Source organism: Tursiops truncatus, chromosome 7 (genome assembly GCF_011762595.2).
Source record: "Tursiops truncatus isolate mTurTru1 chromosome 7, mTurTru1.mat.Y, whole genome shotgun sequence".
In the NCBI taxonomy this organism is placed as follows: Eukaryota; Metazoa; Chordata; class Mammalia; order Artiodactyla; family Delphinidae; genus Tursiops; species Tursiops truncatus.
The window spans coordinates 33,876,178-33,900,628 of record NC_047040.1 but is presented as its reverse complement, the minus strand read 5'-3'; the positions used below and the strand labels follow the sequence as shown (position 1 = coordinate 33,900,628).

The following is a 24,451-nucleotide window of genomic DNA, read 5'->3' as shown; positions in this document are numbered from 1 at the left end:
TGGAGATGAAGTGAAAACATGTATAAAATGATAAGATTTCAGATCCCTCAATATAAGACATAAAAACAGGCATGTACTATATTTTACTAAAAGTCAAGAGGAAATAAAAATAAATCCCAGATGGTCAGTGATAAGGTTGGGATTGGAAAAAAAGAGTAAAGTTGTATGTAACCAGAAAAAATAGGACCATTCAAGAGAGGCTAACTGAAGCACTTGTAAAGTTTTCCTAGAAATATAAAGAATACGTATTTAGCAAACAAAAAAGAAAATTCTAAAAGGGAAAGGGAATAAATAATTGAGATACAAAGGGATGCATAAGTCTAGTAAAAAAAAAATTATTAAGGTCATTATTAGCTGCATGACTGCTGTCAGCTCATTTTTCTGAGGCTTGGTTTTCTCACATGTAAAATAGATTAGTGATAGCTTATCTTATAGGTATGTTACAAGTATATACAATGGGAGCAGCAATGTGGTTAAATGCTTGAGTTCTTGGGTCAAATAGACTAGGTTCAAATTAATGGCTGTGTCACCTCTCATTGACTTGATCCTCAGTTTTCTCATCTGTAAATATGTGGATAAATAATAATAGCACCCTCGATTGACTGCTCTGAGTACTGAGTTACATAATCCAAGTAATGTGCCTGGAACTCAGTGATCAGTAAATGTTAGCTGTAACTACAGGGAGCCACTGGAATGCCAAAAGGAAAGAAGTCACTAGAGGATCCAATGGGACTTGAAATAAACTCCGTGGATAAGTGAAAAAAAGTAAAAAAAAAAAAAAAAAAAATAGTAACCACCAGTGTGTGAGAGAGGTTAACCTCCAATATTCAACAGCAATATTGAAGAGGGAAGTTGTGATTTTCCTACAACCTAAAACTCTTTCAGTGAAAGAGTAGATTAAAGATGAAATAGCTCTGCTAGGCTGGTTGATCCTCAGAGGTTAAGAAATGAATATATCAAAGCCTGAGGTAGCTGGGGAAGTAGAATTAGAGAAGTAACCTGTGGCCAGTCTTATAAAAATAAATCATTAATCCACACCAGCAGAATCCAAGATTTTAAAGATAGAGTATTATGCATCTATTTTAACTTACTTTCTAAATGAATCTCTTAAGAGAGATTTTTCTTAAAGACTGCATGAACAGTATCTTCTATTAATTAAATATCTTACTGATAATTTGTGCAAAGTTCTCACATTTAATGTTAATTTAATTTCCTGTCCTGCTCTCTCTCCTCCTCCCTTTCTCTTACACACATACACGCACACGCACGTGCATACACACATCCTCCACATAAAAAAGACCAATAGCTCTACAGTTAACAATGTTTAACAAAAATACCTTGTCATAGATTATAGGTAAGATTTAACATTTTCCTTGCTCTTAAAGAGGAAAGGACTATTAAAAATAAAAATAACTCTTAATTGGGTCTAAGTATTTTCTTTGGAGTGTTACAAAATAAATACTATATACCAAAACTATAATGAAATGTATTTTTATTCCCTAACAAAAAATGAAGTATACTTAAAGCAGATTGCTAGTTTTCTTTTTGTGATATAACCACCCTGTTTTAATTATCTTAATAATAAATACAAAAAGGTAAATTAGTTTCTTAACCTGATGTTACGGTATCTGTAGGTCTCTCTTCCAATTGGCTTTCAAGTATCTCATTGGTATTACTTTCCTAGAAGAAAAAAACATATTGGAGAAATGTTTAAAGAGCTAAATTATTTTTTCCTGCTTTCATAACTTTTTAAAATACTTTTTAAAAATTTACAGAAGACAAGAAGAATATGGGTTTGTGAGAAAAGCAAACAGTACTGTTTTAAAGAGAGGCACACCCTGGCTAGGAGTTAATGGTCCAGGAAGAGAAGACCCAAGAATTGATAGAGTTTCTGAATGATGAATGCATGACAGAAAAAGATTACAAGACAAATGACATAATGTTTAACTTCAAGTGGTATAAGAGGATACCCCCGGGAAACAGATCACTTTTTTATTGGAATACATTATGGTCTATCAGTTGCAAAGTGATGTGGATCTTTATAAAATTCCAAGAAGAATTATAAGGTGGAGTGACCACTGGCTCTTATAAAATACTGATTTTTCAATGAGAACCCAAAGTTCAGAGTCCCTTTAATGAAAAGCCCTGCAAAATTTTCCTAAAATACTAATTCTGTATTAGCAAATGCTAATCAATTTATCTTATCGCAGCACAATCCTGCCCAATTATCTCAGAGGCATTGAAAAACATGAATATATCAATATGTTATGACTACCATTTCAAAGCTGTGATTTTAGTCAATGTTTTATCTATTCACTGAAATCCCTATGAATCTTTTACTGCCAGGTCAAAATGTATAGATTAGATAGTACTTCTAAATAGTAAATCTTACTTTTATATCTGATAAGGGTCTAGTATCCAAAATATATAAAGAACTCTTACAACTCAACAATAAAAATACAAATAGCCTAATTAAAAAATCAGCAAAAGATATGAATAAAAATTTATTCAGAGACGATATACAAACGGCCAGTATTCACACAAAAAGATGTTCACATCATTGGTCATTAAAGAAATGCAAATCAAAACCACAATGAAATACCACTTCAAACCCACTAGGATGGCCATAATTAAATTTTTTTTAAAAAGGAAAATAACAAGTGTTGTAGGAGATATGGCACCCTCATGCATTGCTGGTTAAATGTAAAATTGTGCAGCTGCTGTGGCAAACAGTTTGGTAGTTTCTGAAAAAGTTAACAGAATTATGATATGATCCAGCAATTCCACTCCTAAGTATATACCCAAGAGAATTAAAAACATACATGCACACAAAAACTGCACATGAATGTTCATAGCAGCATTATACATAATAGCTAAAAAGTGGAAACAACCAAATGTCCATCAACTGATGAGTAGATAAAAAAATGTAGTATATCCAAACAATGAAATATTATTTGGCAATGAAATGAAATGAAGTATCGATACATGCTACAATAGTGATGAACCTTAAAAACACTATACTAAGTGAAAGAATCAAGTCACAAAGGACCATATATTGTATGATTCCATTTATATGAAATATCTAGAACAAGAAAATCTTTAGAGATATAAAGTACATTAGTTGTCATCTAGGGCTAGCAGGGCATGAGGGGTTTGGAGGGTATAGGCTAAGAGGTATGGGGTTTCTTTTTGGGGTGATGATAATGTTCTCTGATTGTAGCGATGGAAGCACAACTCTGTCAATATACTTAGGGTCACTGAATTGTACACTTTAAATGGATGAACTGTATAGTATGTGAATTATATCTCAACAAAGCTGTTAAAAACTAAACCTTATAAATTATTAATCAATATTTATTGAATGTCACATTATCAAAATAGGAACGTGCATGAACTATGAGTAGCATTTTATAGAGAGAGAACAAATAAACAATATCTGATCATTATTTTTACTTATCGTAATTTTAAACTAAAAATCTATGTATGGAAGAATGTATTATGTCAATTACCTTAGTTTCTTTACGTTCCAATCTTGGGGTAAGAACTCCTTTTAAATAGCTAGCTTTTTCTATCCATGTACTCAGACGTCTATATTCTTTTTTCATTTTTTCTAGCCTAAAGAAAAATCAGTTACAGATTTAAAAAGTGACAGAAGAATATATATGGTATGAAGCAAAGAACAACACATACAGTATAATACATTTATAAAAAGTCCTTAAAGAAGAAAACCAGCAATATATTGTTTAAGGACACATAGGAAAAGGAATGATTACAACAAAAATCAGGATAGTAGTTACCTGGGGAGAGTTGGGGAGAGGGATGTAATCTCATAAGGGCACACAAAACACATTATAATATTGGTAATGTTGTATTTCTTAACTCGAATTGTAAATATCTAGGCAATGGTCTCATCTTTATTTAAGTTATACATACATATTTAAGAAATTATTCTATATATATTGCTCTCATTTAAACTATATATACATATTTTATAAATTATTCAACACATATATGATATCCTCTGCAATAAAACAAATGAAAAGATAGGAATTTAGTTTTTAATCCAAATTTCAAAAGGCTTTCATAATCTAAAAATATAATCGACAAGAATTAAATGGAAAAGAGGAAATGTTTCTCAATTCATTTCATTAGGACACTATGACCTTGACAATAAAGCATAACAAGGACATTACAAAGAAGGAAAATTAGTCTAATCTCATTCACAAACATAGATGCAAATGTTACAAATAAAATATAATTTTAGTACAAAAAATGTAGTGGTATAAGGAAAAGATAATATACCATGAACCAGTTGGCTTTATCCCAGGAATATAAGGATATTTTGACATTAATAACAGAATGTTTAATTTAAATACAATTTAACTGATTAAAAGAGAAAAATAATTTGGCAAAATCCAACAGCCATTCATGATTAAAATAGAAAACTCTTAGAAAACTAGGAACAGAATGGAATAATTTACTTAATCTGGTATAGGACATCAACCAAAAAACCTATATAAATAATGTGCTTGACTATTAAATGCTAGAAGCATTGCCATGAAAGATCCGGAACAAAACAAAGATGTCCACCCTCACCATTTATAACAGACATTGACTGGAGCTTCCAGCCAGCATAGAATGACAAGAAAACAAAACTAAAGATTAAGGATTGGGAACAAAGAAAGAAAATTGTTATTACTTGTAGATGGTATGATTGTGTAAATAAATTCCCCCAAATGAAACCACAAATAAGTTATTATGAATATGAAAGTTTAGCTAAAAAGGAAAATTCCAAGAAGATGATGAAAGCAGAAGTAGCATAGTTTTTGAATCCTCCCAAATATCTACATAAAAACATTCAGAGTATCTAGGTAGCAAACACAGAAACTTATAGGCAACATTTACAAAACCATGTGACAAGGTTTCCCTATTAACCCCATATACATAAAACCTTCATGGTATCAGTGAATATATGGGAGAAAGCAACAGGTATAAAAGGGGCATCTGATGAATGTGAGAATAAGAGAACCCCAAAGAGCCAACAGGTGGTCACAAGAAAGCACAGCCAGCCAGCCTGAGAATAGCAGTTGAAACTGGGAGGGTTTTACTCATTCTAATAGTGGGTGAGTACAAACCATTCATGATAAGAATTAAAGGACTGGAGTAGTCTAACCACTGAGAATGCTCAAAACTGACCAGCCAGGTCTCTACTTAGGGACAGGGCCTCAGAAAACCTTGAAAGAAGGTCACTGTATATTTAAACACCAAATAAAAACTTCAGAAGTGGGAGCTCTGTGAAGCTAGAAAAGCTTTCGGAAACAAGCTTCTACAAAAAATTCAGGAAAATTAATTTCATATAAAATTGAGCAACAGAGAATTATCAGGGCCAAATTCCAAAGTGGTTATAAGAAGATAATAAGGATCAAAATAACATTCTTAGATTGCAGAAACACACAACAAAGATACATGGGAGTCAGTGAGCAGAAGGAGGAGAAGGGGACCCATTCTGCTAGGAAGAAGGGGGTTGGGTGGTGCTGCCACTCAAGAGAAGGCAGAGCAACAGCCATTGCTGTCACTGGAAGCCAAAGAAGTCGAGGTTCTGCAGGTGGAGCTCAGGGAGCCACTCTGAATGGAGAAGCATTATAAGGATCCAGGTGTGTTCTACTAAGCCAAGAACTGAAGAAATTTGTGGATTCCAGTCCAAGATGGTGAAGAGGCTCCTGAACTCATTCATCTCCTCTCAGAGATACACCAAATCTATAGTTGTACAAGGAGCAATTCCTGCTGAAAGAAATCCAGAAATAGCTGAGCAACTCCTAAACACTGGACGAATGAGAAAATACCCACAGCAAATGGGTAGGAAAGGCTGAGACACACTCTCATCATAAACCTAACCCTGGCACCATGTCATACAATTGGGAAGGAACTTCCAATTCCCAGCATCTCTTTGAGGAGAGAAAGGTTTGGACCCCACAATGAGTGCTCCAACTTTCAAGACTGCCACTTGAGGGACAGGGCCCCAAAACACCTAGCTAGGTCACACCTAGCTTGTGACCATGAGACCCTCAAGGTTAAAACAAAATAGAAATAGTTCTTAATGGGTTCTCTAGGACTTGCCATGGTTATTTGCCAAGGGCTCAGCACAGAGTAGGCAAAAACTGTCCATCTCCCAGTCTTTCCCCAAGAGAAGCCCACTCACATTCTGTAAAAGTTAATGTTTGAGGGTCAGGCTTCTAATTTAGCATGCTTCTAGGGGCTGACTGCAATCCTCCCTGGAAACCAGGGAAGCCAGCAGACACTGCATCTCTCTTCTCCCTCTAGCCTGATCCAGATCACCAGTATCTCCAAGGAAATGTTTGTAGATACAACTGGCACCCCGGATTCTGTGGCTGCCACCCAAGGCACAGGCCCCCAGATTGCCTGATGTCACAGTCAACAGGGTTTGCAGTTACCAGTCTACAGGACTATAGTACACAAAGAAGCAGTTTTAATGGGTGCAGGTGCACCACCAACCCTGTGACTATACAAACAGGCCCAGCACAGAGGGAAGAGGAAAAAAAAGTCTTCCAGTTTGTCCCTGAAAGGGCTCTAACTACATACTTTCCCAGCATCTGCCTGGGGGTTCAGCTTCCAATCAGCCTGAATCTAGGTGCTGACTGAGATCTCCCCTTTGGGATACTGACAAGTCTTGACACGCCCTCAACTATTGGGAGGGTGACTAAGAACAAACAAGGTGACTTGGACCATCACAAAGGTTTGAGGGACAACCAAGAACTTGGGCTGGGCTGATGGTAAGGTTCCTTTCCTACAATGAGGCCACAACATCAAAACTTAGAGAGGTGGTTGTTTTATCTAATGTTCAGAAACCAACACAGAGAGTCAAGGAAAATGAAGTAAGAGAGGAATAAGTCTTAAGCAAAGGAATAAAATAAAACTCCAGAAACATAAGTTCCAAACAAAAGAACAAGATAAAACTCTAGAAACAGACATTAATGAAGCAGAGATAAGTGACTTACCTGATAATGAATTCAGAATAATGGTCATAAAGATGCCCATCAAGGTCAGAAGAAAAATGTATGAACAAAGTGAGAATTTCAACAAAGAGATAGAAAATATAAGAAAGTACCAAAGAGAAATCACAGAGCTGAAGAATACAATAACTGAACAAATGATATGACTAGCCAGAAGGGGTTAACCCAAAATATATAAACAGCTCATATAACTCAATATCAAAAAACAAACAACCCAGTCAAAAAATGGGCAGAAGACCTGAGTAGACATTTTTCCAAAGAAGATATACAGATGGCTAACACACACACAAAAAATGCTTAATATCACTATCAGAGAAATACAAATCAAAACAACGAGATATCTCTTCACACCTGTTAGAATGGCTATCATCAAATAGTTTACAAATAACAGACGTTGGTGAGGATGTGGAGAAAAGGGAACCCTTTCACACTGTTGGTGGGAATATAAATTGGTGAAGCCACTATGGAAAACAATATGGGGGGTCCCAAAAAAACTAAAAATAGAACTACCATATGATCCAGCAATTCCACTCCTGAGTATAAATCAGAAAAAGTGAAAAGCCTAATTTGAATAGATACATGCACTTCAATGTTCACAGCAGCACTATTTACAACAGCCAAGATATAGAAGCAACTCAAGTGTCCATCAACAGAAGAATGGACAAAAAAAGATTTATTCATACACACAATGGAATATTACTCAGCCATAAAAAAGAATGAAATTCTGCCATTTGCAGCAACATAGGTGGACCTAGAGAATATTATGCTTAGAGAAATAAATCAGAAAGAGAAAGACAAATACTGTATGATATCACTTATTTGTAGAATTTAAAAAATAAAATGAATGTATCTAGCAAAACAGAAACAGACTCACAGATACAGAAAACAAACTAGTGGCTACCAGTGGGGAGAGGGAAGAAGAGAGGGGCAAAATAGGGGTATGTAATTAAAGGATACAAACTACTATGTATAAAATGGATAAGCAATAAGGATACATTGTACATTACTGGGAATTATAGCCATTATTTTGTAATAACTTTTTAAAATTTAATTAAAAAAAATTTTTTTGGCCATGCCACACAGCATGCAGGATCTTAGTTCCCCAACCAGGGATTGAACCTGCATCCCCTGCAATGGAAGCATGGAGTCTTAACCACTGGACCACCAGGGAAGTCCCTGTAATAACTTCTAATGAAGTATAATTTATAAAAATACTGAATCACTATGCTGTAGACCTGAAACTAACATAATATTGTAAATCAACTATACTTCAATTAAAGAATTCATTGTCAAACATCAAAAAAAAGAGGAATCAGCTGTGTTTCAGAAAGAGAAATTAAGGAAACAATCCCATTTCCAATCACATCAAAAAGAATAAAATACCTAGGAATAAATTTAACTAAGGAGGTCAATGACCTGTATTTGGAAAACTATAAGATACTGATGAAAGAAATTGAAGATGATATGAACAAATAGAAAAATATACTTTGCTCATGGGTTGGAAGAATTAGTATTTTTTAAAATGACCATACTACCCAAGGCAATCTACAGATTCAATGCAATCCCTATCAAAATAACAATGACATTTTTCACAGAACTAGAACAAATAATTCTAAAATTTGTATGGAAACACAGAAGTCCCTTATTACCCAAACAATCTTGAGAAAGAAGAACAAAGCTGGAGATACGACACTCCCTGATTTCAAACTACACTACAAAGTTACAGTAATTAAAATAGTATGGTACTGGCACAAAAACAGACACATAAATCAATAGAACAGACTTAAGAGCTCAGAAGAGAACCCATACTTACATGATCAATTAATTTACGACAAAGGAGGCAAGAACATACAATGGGGGAAAGACAGTCTCTTTAGTAAATCGTGCTGGGAATACTGGACAGCTACATACAAAACAATCAAATGGGACTACTTTCTCATACCACATACAAAAAATAAACAAATGGATTAAAGACATAAATGTCAGACCTGAAACCATAAAACTCTAGAAGTAAACACAGGCAGTACACTCTTTGACATTGGTCTTAGCGATATTTTCTTGGATATGTCTCCTCCAACAAGGGAAACAAAAGCAAAAATAAACAAATAAGACCTAATTAAACTTCCAACTTTTGCACAGCAAAGGAAACCATCAACAAAATGTAAAGCCAACTTACTGAATGGGAGAAAGTATTTTCAAACAATATGATAAGGGGTTATTATCCAAAATATACAAAGAACTCACATAATTCAACATCAAAAAAGCAAACAATCTGAGAAAAAAATTGGCAAAGGACCTGAACATACACATTTCCAAAGAAAACATACTGATGGTCAACAGACACAAAAAGAGGCTCAACATCAGTAATCATCAGGGAAATGCAAATCAAAACCACAATCAGATATCACCTCACAGAATGTCAGAATAGGTATTATCAAAAGACAACAAATAACAAGTGTTGGTGAGGGTGTGGAGAAAAGGGAACCCTCCTGCACTGTTGACAGGAATGTAAATTGGGGCAGCCACTATGGAAAACAGTATGGAGGTTCTTCAAGAGATTATAAATGGAACTACCATACAATCCAGCAATTCCACTTCTGGGTATTTTTCCAAAGAAAACACAAACACTAATTTAAATAGATATATGCATCCCTATGTTCACTGCAGCATTATTCACAATAGCCAAGATACAAAAGCAACCTAAGTGCCCACTGATAGATGAATGGATAAAGAAGATGTGGTGTGTGTGTATATATATATATATATATATATATATATATATACACACACACACACACACACACACACACACACACACATATGCAATGGTGTATCATTAGCCATAAAAAGAATGAAATCTTGCCATTTGCAACAAAAAAGGTACAGCGCTAACTGAAACAAGTCAGGCATAGAAAGACAAGTACTGTATGATTTCACTTATATGTGGAATTTAAAATTCAAAACAGATGAAGAAACAAATCAGAGACAGAATCATAGACAAAGAGAACAAACAGAGTGGAGGGGAGCGGAAGAGGAGTGAAATAGGTAAGGGAAATTAAGAGGTACAAACCTCCAGTCACAAAATAAATGGATCACGGGGATGAAATGTAAAGCATGGGGAATATAGTCAAAAATAATGTAATACCTTTGCTGACAGATGGTAACTAGACTTATCATGGTGATCATTTTGTAATTTATAGAAATGTTAAGTCACTGTGTTGTGCACCAGGAACAATATAGTGTTGTAGGTCAATAATACTTCAAAAAATGAAAGAACAAGCTCATAGAAAAAAGAGATCAGATTTGGGGTTACCTGAGGCAGGGGGTGAGGAAAGGGGAATTGGATGAAGGTGGTCAAAAGGTACATACTTCCAGTTGTAAGATAAATAAGTACTAGGCATTCAGTGTACAACATGATTAACATAATTAGCACTGCTATAGGTTATATATGAAAGCTGTTATGAGAGTAAATCCTAAGAGATCTCATCACAAGGAAAAATCTTTTTTCTTTTTCTTTTATTTTGAATCTATATGAGATCATGGATATTTGGTAATCTTATCATGATAATCACTTCATGATGTATGTAAGTCAAATCATTAAGTACTGCTTAAACTTATACAGTGCTGTGTGTCAATTATATCTCAATAGAACTGAAATAAAAATAAATAAATATTATGTGGAATCTAAAAAATGGTACAAATGAACTTATTTACAAAACAGGAATAGAGTCACAAATGTAGAAAACAAACTTATGGTTACCAGAGGGGAGGGGGGAGAGAGATAAATTGGGAGATTGTGATTGACATATATACACTACTATGTATAAAACAGATAACTAGTAAGGACCTATTGTATATAGCACAAGGAACTCTACTCAATACTCTGTAATGACCTATACGGGAAAAGAACCTAAAAAAGAGTGGATATATGTATATATATAACTGACTCACTTCGCTGTACACCTGAAACTAACACAACATAAATCAACTATACGCCAATAAAAATAAATAAATAAATAAATGTTATTGAAAGAATAAAACATAGGACTAGGAGAAAAGGGGGTTCCTTGATCACTCAACTCAATGTTTATGAATTAATTTATAAGTTTGAGTAAAATATGCATATACATAAACACCATTTTTAAAATTTTAGGAGTTCCGTTTCTGGCAATGATGGACTCGATTATTTCAGACCATCTCACTGCACAACTGAAAAAGCTGACAAAGTATTTTAAAATGTTTTCTTTGGAAGCATCAGTCAGTTATAAAGGCAGCAAGAATTTGCAAATCCAAGATGCCAGACAGAAAGGAAGTCTGGAGACTCTGAGCCCATAATTTGGAGCCATTTTCCTTCAAGGCATTTGAGGTGGACAAGAGTTAAGAGCTTTGAGAGAAATATGTAAGAATGAGGGAACAAAAACCAGAGTTCAGCCCCTGTTAAGGATGAGAAGCCACGGTAAGCACCTAGGCTTTCAGTTGGGGCCCTAGAGGGCTATACGCCAAGAATAAGTGCCTCCTTAACTATTGTACCCTGGTTGCCTCTCACTAGTCCCGGCCTTGATGTTAAGAATAAGAGTAAACCAGAAAAAGACTAATGCCCACAGGAACTAGAGCCCAAATCATTTCAGTCTCACCTCAATTGAATTAAGGTGATCTGGGATTGCTAGTGTTCCTAGGCTAGCTGGCTGCCAGATGCAAATGTATGTATTATCTGTAAAAATGTATAATCAAGAGCCTCAAATCAGTTCTACAGATTTCCAAATACAATGTTTGGCACTTGATGAAAACAACTAGGCATATGAGAACATAAGATTTGACTAAAAACTCTGAGAAAAAAACCAACAATAGGTATAGACTTATAGGAAATCCAAATAACCAAGTTATCAGAGATGAACTTTGAAATACAATGATTAATATGTTCAAAGAATTAAAAGATAAGACTGAGGATTTTGGTAGAGAAGTGGAACTATGAAGTAAATGAAAATTCCATAACAAAAGGAAATAACTGAGATTAAGAACTCAATTGGCTTAACAGTAGATAAGAGACAAAGAAGAAAGAACCAATGATTATAAGACAGGTCAGAAGAAAATATCTAAAGCCTAGAGATAAAAGATGGGAAATACAGAAAAGAGTATAAGAGACCTATAGACTATATTGTTGAGTGAAGAGGCAGAGAAAGTATTATACTTTCTCCCATATTAATATGTTCTCACCCCTTTTCTTGCCAGATCATTGACTTTTTAAAACAAACACTGAACCCATAATATCATCATGATGAAGGTTTCTGGACCAATAGCAAGCCTATGTCTCAAAGGAAAAATTAATATATAAATAACACATAAATAAGATGAAAATCTTTTTGTTTTGTTTTGTTTTTGTTTTTTACCTTGCCCGGGGTTGTTGCTGAAGTTTTTCAAGTCGTACTACAGATGGCTGGTTGGATTGGGATGCTGTAGTTGGCACCCCAACCGAAACATTCAGGTCTGGGGATAAGAATGCTGGATATTCTATTCGTTGTGGTATAATAACATTTCTGGAAAATGGTAATAAAGTTAAAATTATACAAAAGTCCACTTCTAAAATCAGTGTTAGCTATCACTTTTGAATCACTCTCTTTTACACTGTAAGCTCACCTATCCATATTGGACCACTAGAGGATAGAGCTAGGAAAGAAGACAGAAGGCAGAAATACTGCGAGAGTGACCTCTTGGGTACTCTTACTACTAAGATCATGGGTAGCAGAGATGGGAAAGAAGAGAAGGACCTGAAGTTCTAAGGAGAATTAGAAAGTGTTTGAGCCCAGACCTCTCTCCCTATCTCTAGATCCAAATCTCTATCTCATGGCTCAGTCAAGTTGACACAAAAAACTAACCATCACAAGTCCACCCCTTGTCAACTTGGTACCCATAAACATCTTACAACATGCTTAATCTCCAAATGAAAACAATAACAAGGTCATAATTAACCTTACATGATACAACTCTCCTGTATACATACAGCCAAAACTCACTAGCCCCTTCCCCAGAAAAGGATGTAAAGTCGTTGAGTGATGTTTACTCTTCTCCTTAATATCCTGGAACTTAAATAACTATGATGTAAGGTTAACAATACTTAAATATTATGATATAAAGGAAATATATATTACGTTACATGATAAGGAGATGAGAGGGAAGAAAAACATACATATAAATATTTTTTCCAGGTCACTGAGTAAATGGGCCAGAGTAGCACATCCAAAGGAATATGTTGCCTCCAAAACCCAAGAGACCCACTAGGTGTTATGCCTCTTTTTTTGGTTGTAGGAGAGCCCAGATACAACAACTTACCCTTCACCTCAGCAGGAATATCTTGACAAGCCCCATACCTGGATCCCTAAAATTTCACTGAGGTAGAAAGCCCTCGAATTTTATCAGACTTATTTCCCACCTTCAGACATGCAAATATCTTATCAATAAGTCTAGAATAGTGCCACTTCTTGCTCACTAGGTCCAATCAGCATAATGTCATTACTGTAAGGGTGAGTGTGATATCTTATACAAGAGAAAGTAATCAAGATTCCTGTCTACTATATCATGACATAGGGCTGGAGAGTGATGTATCTCTGAGGTAGGACAGTGAAGGTATACTGCTGGCCTTGCCTGTGGAAATAAAACTGTTTTGGATGGTCTTTACTAACAAGTATGGAGAAAAAAGCATTTGCCAGATCAAGAGATGCATATCAGGTACCAGGGGGTGTGTTAATTTGCTCAAGCAATGAAACTGCAAACTGGTACAGCAGCTGCATTTGGAGTCACCACCTGGTTAAGCTTACGATAATCTACTGTCATTCTCCAAGATACATCTCTTTTCTGCACAGGCCAGATAAGTGAGTTGAATGGGGTTGTGATGGAAACCACCATCCCTGCACCTTTCAAATCCCTATGGTGGCACTAATCTCTGAAATCCTTCCAGGTATTGCTTTTGGTTTACTCTTAGTGGTAGCTCTAGTGGCTTCCATTTAGTCTTTTCCACTGTAATATCCCTCATTCCACAGGACAGGGAAGGTATTCACCAACTGTTGAATACATATATTCTAATTATGCATTCTGAAACTGGGGAAATAACTATAGGATGGGTTTGGGGACCCACTGGGGCCCCCATGAGATGAATCAGAGTTAAAACTCCATTGACCACATGACCTCCATAAGCCCCTATTCTAACTGGTAGACAACAGTGACATTTTGGGTCTTCTGGAATTAGTGTCCATTCAGAGCCAGGGTCCAGTAGTCTCTGAAAACTCTATTTCCTTTTCTCTGATGCACAGTTACCCTGGTAAAAGGCTGTAGTTCCTTTGGGGGAATGCTGGGAGAAAGATTAACATAATTTTTGGCACTGTACTGAGGTCTCTCCTCAAGGGGATCAGGCTTCCCCTTTATTCAAAGGGTTCTGGGTCTGTAAACTGGTTCAAACTGGGAACTGACTGAGGACCTCTGCTTTTATGATTTAGGTTAGACTTTTGTTCATTTGACCTAGAACTTTTCTGCTGATACAGATCAAGTAAGAATTTAGCAGGCTTCCTGTATATTCTGTTTCTAGGAATATCATGATCAACCAGCCAATGCCATAGGTCTACATGAATCAGACGATTGTGGTTGCTGCTTTGACCCTGCTGTCCATCACAGTAACCACACTCACCCTTGCCACTTCAGGATCCAATTCCTCCCAGTTCATTTAGGTTTTCCAGTTCAGTGACTGCAGTTCCCACTGGCCTACAGAGAAGAGCAATCACAGGGCTCTTCAAGGGTGGGGATTCCCTCACAAACTTATTTGTCACAGTCATGGTGAAAGGTGTGTCTTCTGGAGCCTCCCAGGGTGAATAAGTAGGTCTTAAATGACAAATCCACTCTAACAGTACAATCTCCCTAAACCTTTGAATTCCTTCCTCTACATTAAACTAAAGTAGACCTGGCATTTTCAATCCACTCACAGTGGGCTACCTTTTGGTCCATGTTTCAGTAACCAACAAAGTGTTAGAGTCCTTTGTAACTCCCCAAGCTGCAAATTAAATGTAGAATCTCTGCTTAGTGAGCCCATATCCATAAATTCGATATGATCCAACTTTATGATCCTGCCACCATTATCCCATACCTTTAATATCCCCATACCCTCACATGTTCCCTGGATTTTTTTTTTTTTTTTTTTTTTTTTTTTGCGGTACGCGGGCCTCTCACTGTTGTGGCCTCTCCCGTTGCGGAGCACAGGCTCAGCGGCCATGGCTCACGGCCCCAGCTGCTCCGCGGCATGTGGGATCTTCCCGGACCGGGGCACGAACCCGTGTCCCCTGCATCGGCAGGCGGACTCTCAACCACTGCGCCACCAGGGAAGCCCCCCCGGATTTTTATATATATAAATTAGAAAACTCAAGCAGTTCTTTTTGGAGTGTGGTGTACTTCCTCGTGGGTCACACTTTGAACCTCACCTTTAGGGGCTTGCTGGAACTTGAGTCTAGTTACAGGCCTAGAAGCAAAGGGGGGTCTGTGGGGGTGAGTTTTGAGGAGAATCAACATCGTCTTGCATGGCAACTGCCTCAGAAGAGGCCATTACTACTTCTTCAAGTAATGCAGGGTTAATCCCCTCAGATGGGGTGGAAAGGCCACTACCACTTTTGCTGGGGGTGGAGAGGTCTCTTCCACTGGGGTTTGAGAGGTCACTTCACCTGGCAAAGCAGATATATCAGAATTTATGGGCTCAGCATCCCCAGCTTCATCAGAGTCTTCTCCTATTTTCCCATCCCAAATTTAAGGGTCCCACTTATTCCCAACCAATATCCTCACTTTAACAGTAGACACCCTGTGAGGCTGGGAGCTCAATTTGCGTTGTAATTCAGGCAGCGGCAGGATGAAATTCTGGCTTCGGTTTTCAGCAATCTTAGCATTATGGCTATAGGAGATAAGGGTCTCCTGCAGGGCATACATGGAAGATTTCAGGTCATTTACACAATGCTTGAGCTGGGAATTTGAATCCTTGAGCTCATTCTTTTCTCACCTTTGTCCATCAACATTAGGAATACCCAGCCAATTCATTATATTCATTAGTTTGACAAAAATGTTTGAAAGTATCATATATATAGTCACCCATATCTTTGCTTCTTTGCTTTGATTAGGGGTATCCAATGGGTGATATTTTTCACATCGCTATTGCCAGATCACGCCATGGACTATCAGTGTATCTTTACCACTAGAAATAGAGTCATTAGAGTCTTTAAATCTATAATCGGATTAGAGAGCTAATTCCACAAACCCCAGAACCAATTCAGAAAACTTGTCCTTAATCTTCTGTTTCTCTAGAGTCACACTCGGTATCAAAATCTGTATTAGTAAGAGCTGTTCAGAGAAACAGAACCAATAAGATGGAGAGAGAGGGGGAGAAAGAGAAAGACAGAGAGAAGTTCATTATAGGGAATTAATTTAAGTGATTATGGAAGCTGACAAGTCCAAAGATCTGCAAGATGAGTGGGTCAAGCTAGAGAGCCAGGAGAGCCAATGGTGCATAGTTCTAGTCCAAAAGTCTGCAGACTCAAGATCCAGGAAGAGCTGATGCTTCCATTCAAGTCCGAAGGCAGGAAAAAGCCAATGTTTCAGTCAAAGGCAATAAGGCAGGAGGAATTCTCTCTTACTCAGGGAAGGGTCAGATTTTTTGTCTATTGGGGCTCTCAACTGATTCGATGAAGCCCACCCACATTAGTGAGGGCAATCTGCTTTACTCAGTCTGCTGATTTAAATGTTAATCTCACTCAAAACATCCAGAATAATATTTGACCACATATCTGAGCACCCCCTGGCCCAGTCAGTTCGACACACCGAATTAACTGTCACACCCACCAAGTTATTGCCCTAGTCCAGATTGTCAGTATCTCTCATGTAGACTAATGCAACAGCTTCCTCCAATCCAATACTAAGCTACTTCTGTCCATATTCAATCCTATTGATAGGATCATATAAAATGCAAGTTGATCACGGTCCTTCCTCTACTTAAAATTCTTCAATGGTTCTACATCTGAAGCACTTCCAAATTTTTCCAATAAAAAACTCCTGCGGGTAGAGGACAGTGAAGGTCTCTGGAGGTATAACTTAATGCAATCAGACACAAACCACACATCTTGGAATCATTTTGTTATCTTGAAAATTTGTGACTTTTTAATTCTACTGCATAATATATAAATGTTAATTTTAAGATAACATTTTCCCTCTCAAAATCTTTGAGCAAAGTAATACTCCAGAAAGATGCACCATATCTTCCAGTGCTTTGTGTTGCCCTGACACACCCCTGAGGACTCAAAAAAGTAAAATTTACTCACATTTGAGAAGCATAAACCTACAGTGATGATGATGGTGATGATAAAACATTTATTACTTTAATAAGTAGCTAACAACTGAGAATTCTATTTGCTACCATGTTCCAAGTGCTTTATACGTAACTTATTTAATCATTACAATAACTCAATTGGGTAGCTGTTATTTTTATCCCATTCAATAGATGAAGCACAAAGAGCCGAAGTAACTTGCTCAAGGTCACACAGCTAGTACCTGGCAGAGTCCATGTAGTCTGGACTCTAGAGCCTCACCTCTGGACCACCATATCTTGCCCGTGACTACTGCTTCAGCTCATCTCCCATTGCTCCTTTCCTTGCTCCTATGCGCTTTGCAACCCACAACAAACTACTCACTGTTCCCCATTGTATGGGGAATGTATGTTACAATGTTCCCCATTGTAACATAGCCTCTTATGGCTCCCACCTTTTACTTATGTGCTGTCTTTGGGGAATGTGTCTCCTCGTCCTTACAAAATCAACCTGATGCACCACTACTCATTTTTCAAGTCTTACATCGAGCACTCTTTCTTTTGTGGATCCTTACTTGATAATACGATCCTCCTGACTCCCCCAAGAAGTATGGGAAGCCCCTTGGCTGTGTCCCCCAGACCTCTATGTTACCCTCTAGAAGGGCTCCATCTCATTTGTATTATCTTATTTTTTTTACATGTTACCTTTGCATTAAACCATGAGCTACTTGAGGGCAGGGCCCAAGCCTCATTTATCTTTGTATCTTTAGTGCCTTGCAAACGTTCAATAAATGTTTATTGAATCAATGGATAAATAAGGAAATAATAATCAATAAACATAAGAAAAACATTAAGCTTTGCTATTTCAACAAATCACCAATACCAAATGGACAACATTTATTTTTAATGATAATACCCAGTGCTGATAGGAAATCAGCACTTCAGAATATAATTTCCTATTCTATACCTAATTTCCTCAATCTCATTTCAAGTATTTTCCATTCCTTATTCTTGGATAGCACCATAGATTAAATATCTCTCTTTCAGGTGCTCATTTTTCTTTGATCTAATTTTACTGTTGAAATTGCAAGACTAATTGACATACTATACGTTAAGTTACTTTTGGCCTGCTAATTGCATTTTTTTGACCATAGGCTTTTTGCTGAAAATTTGGAAATAACAACTGGAGTGTGTGGAAGTGGGGGGTAATGCTACCATACTGCAGAGCAGAAAACTGGCAACTATTAGGCATCTTGATCTTAAAAGTTCCTCACCTCTTTCTGCAAAAGGAACATCTCACTGGCCAACTTTCCTTGTTAGGCTTCCCCTCCCTTCCCTCCTTCAGCCATGAAGTTGGCAACCCTTCTCTTCTTTTCTTATCTCCAGACCTCCTCAACTCCTCTCTCCAGGGCTACACCCTGTTTGGCTTTGTTTAGGCTTCCCCCTTAAACAAAACAATTCACTGCTTTCTTTATCTTGGAGTCTAGTTCATTCTGGCCATGTCTTAAGACAACCAAAATTATCCATCAAATGGATTACATATTTTAAATGCCACATGATATAACTGCGTTAATAAGACTTTAACACTTACGTCACAGGGTCTGTTCTTTCTGGAGGTGGTGCAATATTCATAAACATAGATGGCTTAATAATTTTCTGAAGAGGTTTTAACTGAGGAAAATAATAGGTATATATTAACACTATTTAGTTACAATTCCAGTTCATCCTAATACTACTATCCCCCAGGACTTAAATGATATATATAAAGAGGAAAGGAATTAAGAGAGGAAGAAAGAATTAACATTGAGCACTAAGTATCTTCCAATAATTTTGCATCTTTAATATTATTTAATCATCCCAATAATCCTATGAGGTAGATAACTATGCCTATTTTACAGATAATACTGAAGATCAGTAATTGTTCAAGGGTTACCCAACAGGCATGAGAGCCAACATTTGAATGCAACTTTATCTCCTCCAGTGCAAGTCCTCTTTATACATTATCATGATAGGTAAGTAGGGGACTATGTTACTGAAAAGTTCATGGACATAAAATCAAATAGAACTTTTATTAAATTTCCCACTCTTTTCCTTACAATGCCTTTGTTCCTAGTTTTTAGTAGAGTCCACCTACATAAAACAATACAGTATTTGCCCAGTCTTATTTCAAAAGGATCTATCTCCCTAAGAATGGTATTGTTACATGTTATATCCAGATATAACACCTATCTCTGAACTTGGTACTCATAAACTTTGTCACAAAAAGGACTAAGCCTTTTGTGACACAGTTTAGGACTGATTAGGGATCCCTCTAAGGCCTAATTTATGATAAGAAAATAGGCAAAATGAAAAGAAAGAAAAATCAAAGCAGAAAGGGGAAAAAGAAAAAAAGCTCGTGTCTAGTGGCTTTCATCAATATATTACTTACCTGTGATTCAAAATATATTAAAAAACATTATAATATACCACAGGCAAAATTTCAAAATACATTTTACAGGGATTTCCCTGTTAACACACAGCAGTAGACTTATTTAATAAGACTGATGTACCGACTCTCAATTCCTAATTAAAAAACAGCCAAGAATATGAAAAATAGCAAAAACTGAAAAGTAAAGATTATATGTAAAGTATACAGGTCATTTCTCCTACATAACTGCAGTACTAATGGGACTGAATTTATAAATGCCCCAAAGCTGTGACAGTACCCAGAGATATCAAGATTTCTCTCAAACACTTGGTAAGAATATATGTTGCTACAATTTTTCTAGAACAATTCCTTGAAAAGGCCATTACTGACAATGATTTCCATTCTAGGAATCCGGTCTGAGGACATAATGAAAGAAAAGGATATAGGTTAATGTACAAAAATTTTCTCTGCAACATGGATATATGTAGTAAATTTAAAGGGGCAGGCTAAACCTAGGAAGATACCTTCTTTGGGCATATTACTCTCTTGATGAATCAAGAAGGGTTGATGTTGAAATAATCAGGGGGAGAAAGGATTATATGTGATTAAAGTACAAAATATCTTAATAACATCAATGACTATTTTAATGATTATTTTTAGATATAAAAATACATTCATTTCTTGAATACTTAATTTTGTTTTCAATTACGTAAGTGTACACACACACAAAAGTATTATAATAAAGGCATTTCGAATAAAATCTCATTATTTAAAAATGTATAAACAAACAATGGTAAAGTTTCATTTTTCTTTAGGCTAGAGAAAAATGGTATTCTTTTAAAAATATTTTAAAGATTTTATCAAACTGGAAAGGATAGAGGCTCAGGAGGATGATTTAACTGAAGAGCTGCAGTAGAATTATTTTTAAAAGAGGGGAACTAACCTGATGTGAAAATCCATAACCAAAGTTTCCATAGGAGAACATAAATTCCACTTCTGCCCTGCAGATAAACTAAACATGTGCCAAATTTATTTTATTGTTTGATCAGAAAGATATTTTAATGGAGAGGTGATAACAAGTGATATTTTTACCTCACAAATCTATAAGTTAGAAAAACCAAAGCATGAATCTCTTGATTTAGAAAAAAAAATTTACACAAGTAACTCCTATAGAAGAATCTATGGCATTCCTGAAATGTTAAAAACCTTACGTTAAAGTTAAGGAATATTACATGATTAAAATATGAAAAATATCAATTTACAATTGTTAATAGAATTATGCAGAGATACATATATACATATGTATTCATATCCATGTATATAATATTTTTAAGTATTTATTCACACTTTTCCCATCTCCACTTCCGTTTTCAGATAAAATTTTGATTTAGACAAGTGATTTCATCTCTCTGAACCACAGCTGGCTCATATGTGAAATGAAGGAGGGTGTCAGAGGTTATGCCCTCAAATGTCCATCATTCTGTTTTTTATGTTTCCTATCCCCGATCTGGCTACTGGCAGCAGAAGCCTCTCTGAGTAGATGATCAATTAATCAAGATAATAATTTTTAAGTACTTAAAAAGGAATTCAAGTAAGAACTGTAAACAACTCTTTAGAAACTCCTTAAGGAGGAAAATAATATTTCCTCAATTCAGTATGTGAGGATCCTAAGGCCATGCAAAGAAGTAGCCAGAGGCGTTTTCCTCTCTTACCCAATGATTTCTAATTTTTGTGTTCACCATTTAGCAGTAAGATAGCAGCATTTTAAAAAACGGTGGAGATGAAGATTGTGAGCAAATATTATACGTTCTATTTAATATATTTCTATTAGTTCAAACAGTGACTGGTAGGGTAACAAAAGAATAAAAACAATATCAGAATAAAGTTACATGAAATGTTAAGTGTGTACACAAAGCTTTGGAAGTTTCAGTAAAGTTCTTACTGTGTTTCTTTTCAACATTCGGAGTTCTTCAGTAAAGCACCCTTTCTAGAAAAAGTAACAATAAAATTCTTAAATACAGAATCACTGATATAGTCCCTTGTGTATTATCTAAATCATTTCATAAGTTTTTAAAAATCAGGTAATGATGTTTAATGCACATTTAAATTTAATAGCTAAAATACCAAAATAATGAATGTTTGGAAGAAAATAAAAATTCTAGGTTGTACCAGAAATAAATGTTAATATTTACATTTATGTTTTAAAGAAAAATGTTCCTGCTGCTTATACGTAGAGGAACTGCCAGGCCTGCACTCCTTTTGAGGGGTTAAACATGAATCTACATGATAGGCTGACTCATGACAGAACTGAGTGCTTCTCTCATCTCTTGGGGGCTGTTGGGATCTTTTTAACCAGGAAAACACTTGGTATCCTTGGTCACCATCTCTGATCATCTCTGCTGTGCTATGAGTCCTCCCATCTAATCCAACATTCAATGGTTCTCTTTCTTTCCAGCATTTTCCACTGTGGCTCATGGAACCCCCATTCCACGGTTGACAAGCAACCTTCCATCTTTAACTGCTCCACTAAACATTTCCAGCTTTCTTTAGCTCAGACCTGCCTCATCACTAAGGATGCCGCTTCCATTATAGACTCCTCAAGTGAAGGCCCACATATCTCAAGGTTAGGTGGGGGGGTAGCATCCTCCATACTCTCTTCTATTGCTTCCAGATCTTATTATTTATTATCTTATTACACAGATAAAAAGTTTTCCTCTTTTAAGGCTCATGCTCTCTGGAATGTCTTTCAGACATTCTGGTCACTAATTCTCATTTAGTGAAAACTTTGGCACCTGGTCTACATGTCCTCTGTACTCCCAAAACATAGCAATCCACAAGAACCTATTTAACACCTGTCCTCTCAGTTCCTGGTGAGGCATTATAATGAGGAAAATAACAGGTGGTGGTACAATGACAGACATCACACAAAATTAGCATATCATATATATTCTTCATATAAAGTCACAAGATTTCTCAGAAAATTCATAAGTAATTGAAATTGATTTCCTTAATGATCCTGTCAACATGCTCTTTATAGCTTCTTGCTTTTTAAAGCTTCCCTTTTCCCAAAGTGGGGAGTGGAGAAACATCTTACTCTTCCAAGACTGCCTTTTTCTTCTCTTCTCTCTTAAAAACGGTGTCTCTGCTTTTGATGGAAAACTCAACCTACTTATTCATCTCCCTCATATATAAGTAAACTTTTATTCGTACTTTTAACTACTGTAAATGTCTTTGAATTATTTCTGAAGGTCCCACTGAGATCTACCCAATTGAGTCTTCATTAGAGCCAATTAAATGTTCATCCTGAATGTGGATCTAACTCATCCAAATCCACTGAGTTTTAGGCTTGCCTTCACCCAGCTCCATTGATGAGTTTCAATGTGTGACAATGAGCTACTTGGTTCCCTGTCCTGAATTTGATTCTGCTCCGTCCAAAGCAAGTTACATGGCTAAACGCAGTAGTCGGGGTGGGGAGCACTGTAGACTAGTCAAAGGTATAGATACCTGGAGGCATGATTCTTTAGGGGGCATTACTCTAACAATCTTCCACACCTTTGAATTTTCTATCACCTTTCTCAAATAATTACAGTAGCTATCAATCTTTCTAATTGTTGAATTTATCACCTAGTCTTAGGCTCATCTGGTATGGATCATATAGCCTAACCAATGAACACAAATGGTACTGCAATTCATTCCAAAATTAACATTACATTCCCTTCTATAATCAATATAGAAATATTATAAACTCCAATATACTTATATGCCTTAACTGGACCCCAGACCTTAACAATTAGCTGATGTTTCTGGTTTCTCCCAGAGCCTCAAAGAAATCCAAAATGTATCAGGGATATGAAGGAACAAGGGGTTAATGATACAAGTACAGACCAATTACTTTTTTCTTTTTTTGGCTGCATTGGGTCTTCGTTGCTGCGCGTGGGCTTTCCCTAGTTGCAGTGAGTGGGGGCTACTCTTAGTTGCGGTGTGTGGGCTTCTCATTGCGGTGGCTTCTCTTGTTGCGGAGCACGGGCTCTAGGCGCATGGGCTTCAGTAGTTGTGGCACGCAGACTCAGTAGTTGTGGAGCACGGGTTTAGCTGCTCTGTGGCATGTGGGATCTTCCCGGACCAGGGCTCTAACCCGTGTCCCCTGCATTGGCAGGTGGATTCTTAAACCACTGCGCTATCAGGGAAGCCCCAATAACTTTTTTTTTTAATAAAGTTACGCAAAACCTATTATGTGATTTATTTAATTCAATTCAGCATCTTTGGCCTCCAAAATCAGGCCAATTATATTCAGAAAGCAACTGATACCACTTGGTAATCATAAACAATACACGTGTACTTTCCAAGTATACAAGTGAGATAATTGTTGTACAATCAGATGGCCCTCCCATGCTTCCAAACATGATCTGTAGTTTGGGTCTTATCATCAGGTCTTTCCAACTCAACCAAGCACTAGATTTTACCAATCTGCATGAGGATTTCTACCATGGCTAGTAGTTCTATAATCGAGTGGTCTATAATCTATCCCTGCATGTGACCCAAATAGCAAATGATACAGCTCAAGCTTTAGAGACCAAAGAGATAAGCATAAATTTGCTGACTAGCATCATAAATTGTAAAAGGCCTTTTAATTTATGAAGGTAGTCAAAGGGTACAAACTTCTAGTTACAAGATAAATAAGTACTAGAGATG

The 24,451-nt window shown here is 36.5% G+C and overlaps 1 protein-coding gene across 2 annotated transcripts in view; it reads right to left on the bottom strand.

Moving 5' to 3' along the window:
- Positions 1 to 24,451, bottom strand: part of C2CD6 (C2 calcium dependent domain containing 6) — a 142,517-nt gene that overhangs the window by 66,853 nt on the left and 51,213 nt on the right. For both annotated transcript variants that reach the window (XM_073807394.1, XM_073807395.1), the window contains exons 6-11: positions 21,702 to 21,746; positions 20,703 to 20,771; positions 18,944 to 19,023; positions 12,419 to 12,565; positions 3,510 to 3,615; positions 1,614 to 1,680 (exon numbers count right to left, since the gene is read on the bottom strand). In XM_073807394.1, coding sequence (XP_073663495.1) covers positions 1,614 to 1,680; positions 3,510 to 3,615; positions 12,419 to 12,565; positions 18,944 to 19,023; positions 20,703 to 20,771; positions 21,702 to 21,746 — 514 coding nt within the window. The remainder of the gene's footprint in view (positions 1 to 1,613; positions 1,681 to 3,509; positions 3,616 to 12,418; positions 12,566 to 18,943; positions 19,024 to 20,702; positions 20,772 to 21,701; positions 21,747 to 24,451) is intronic.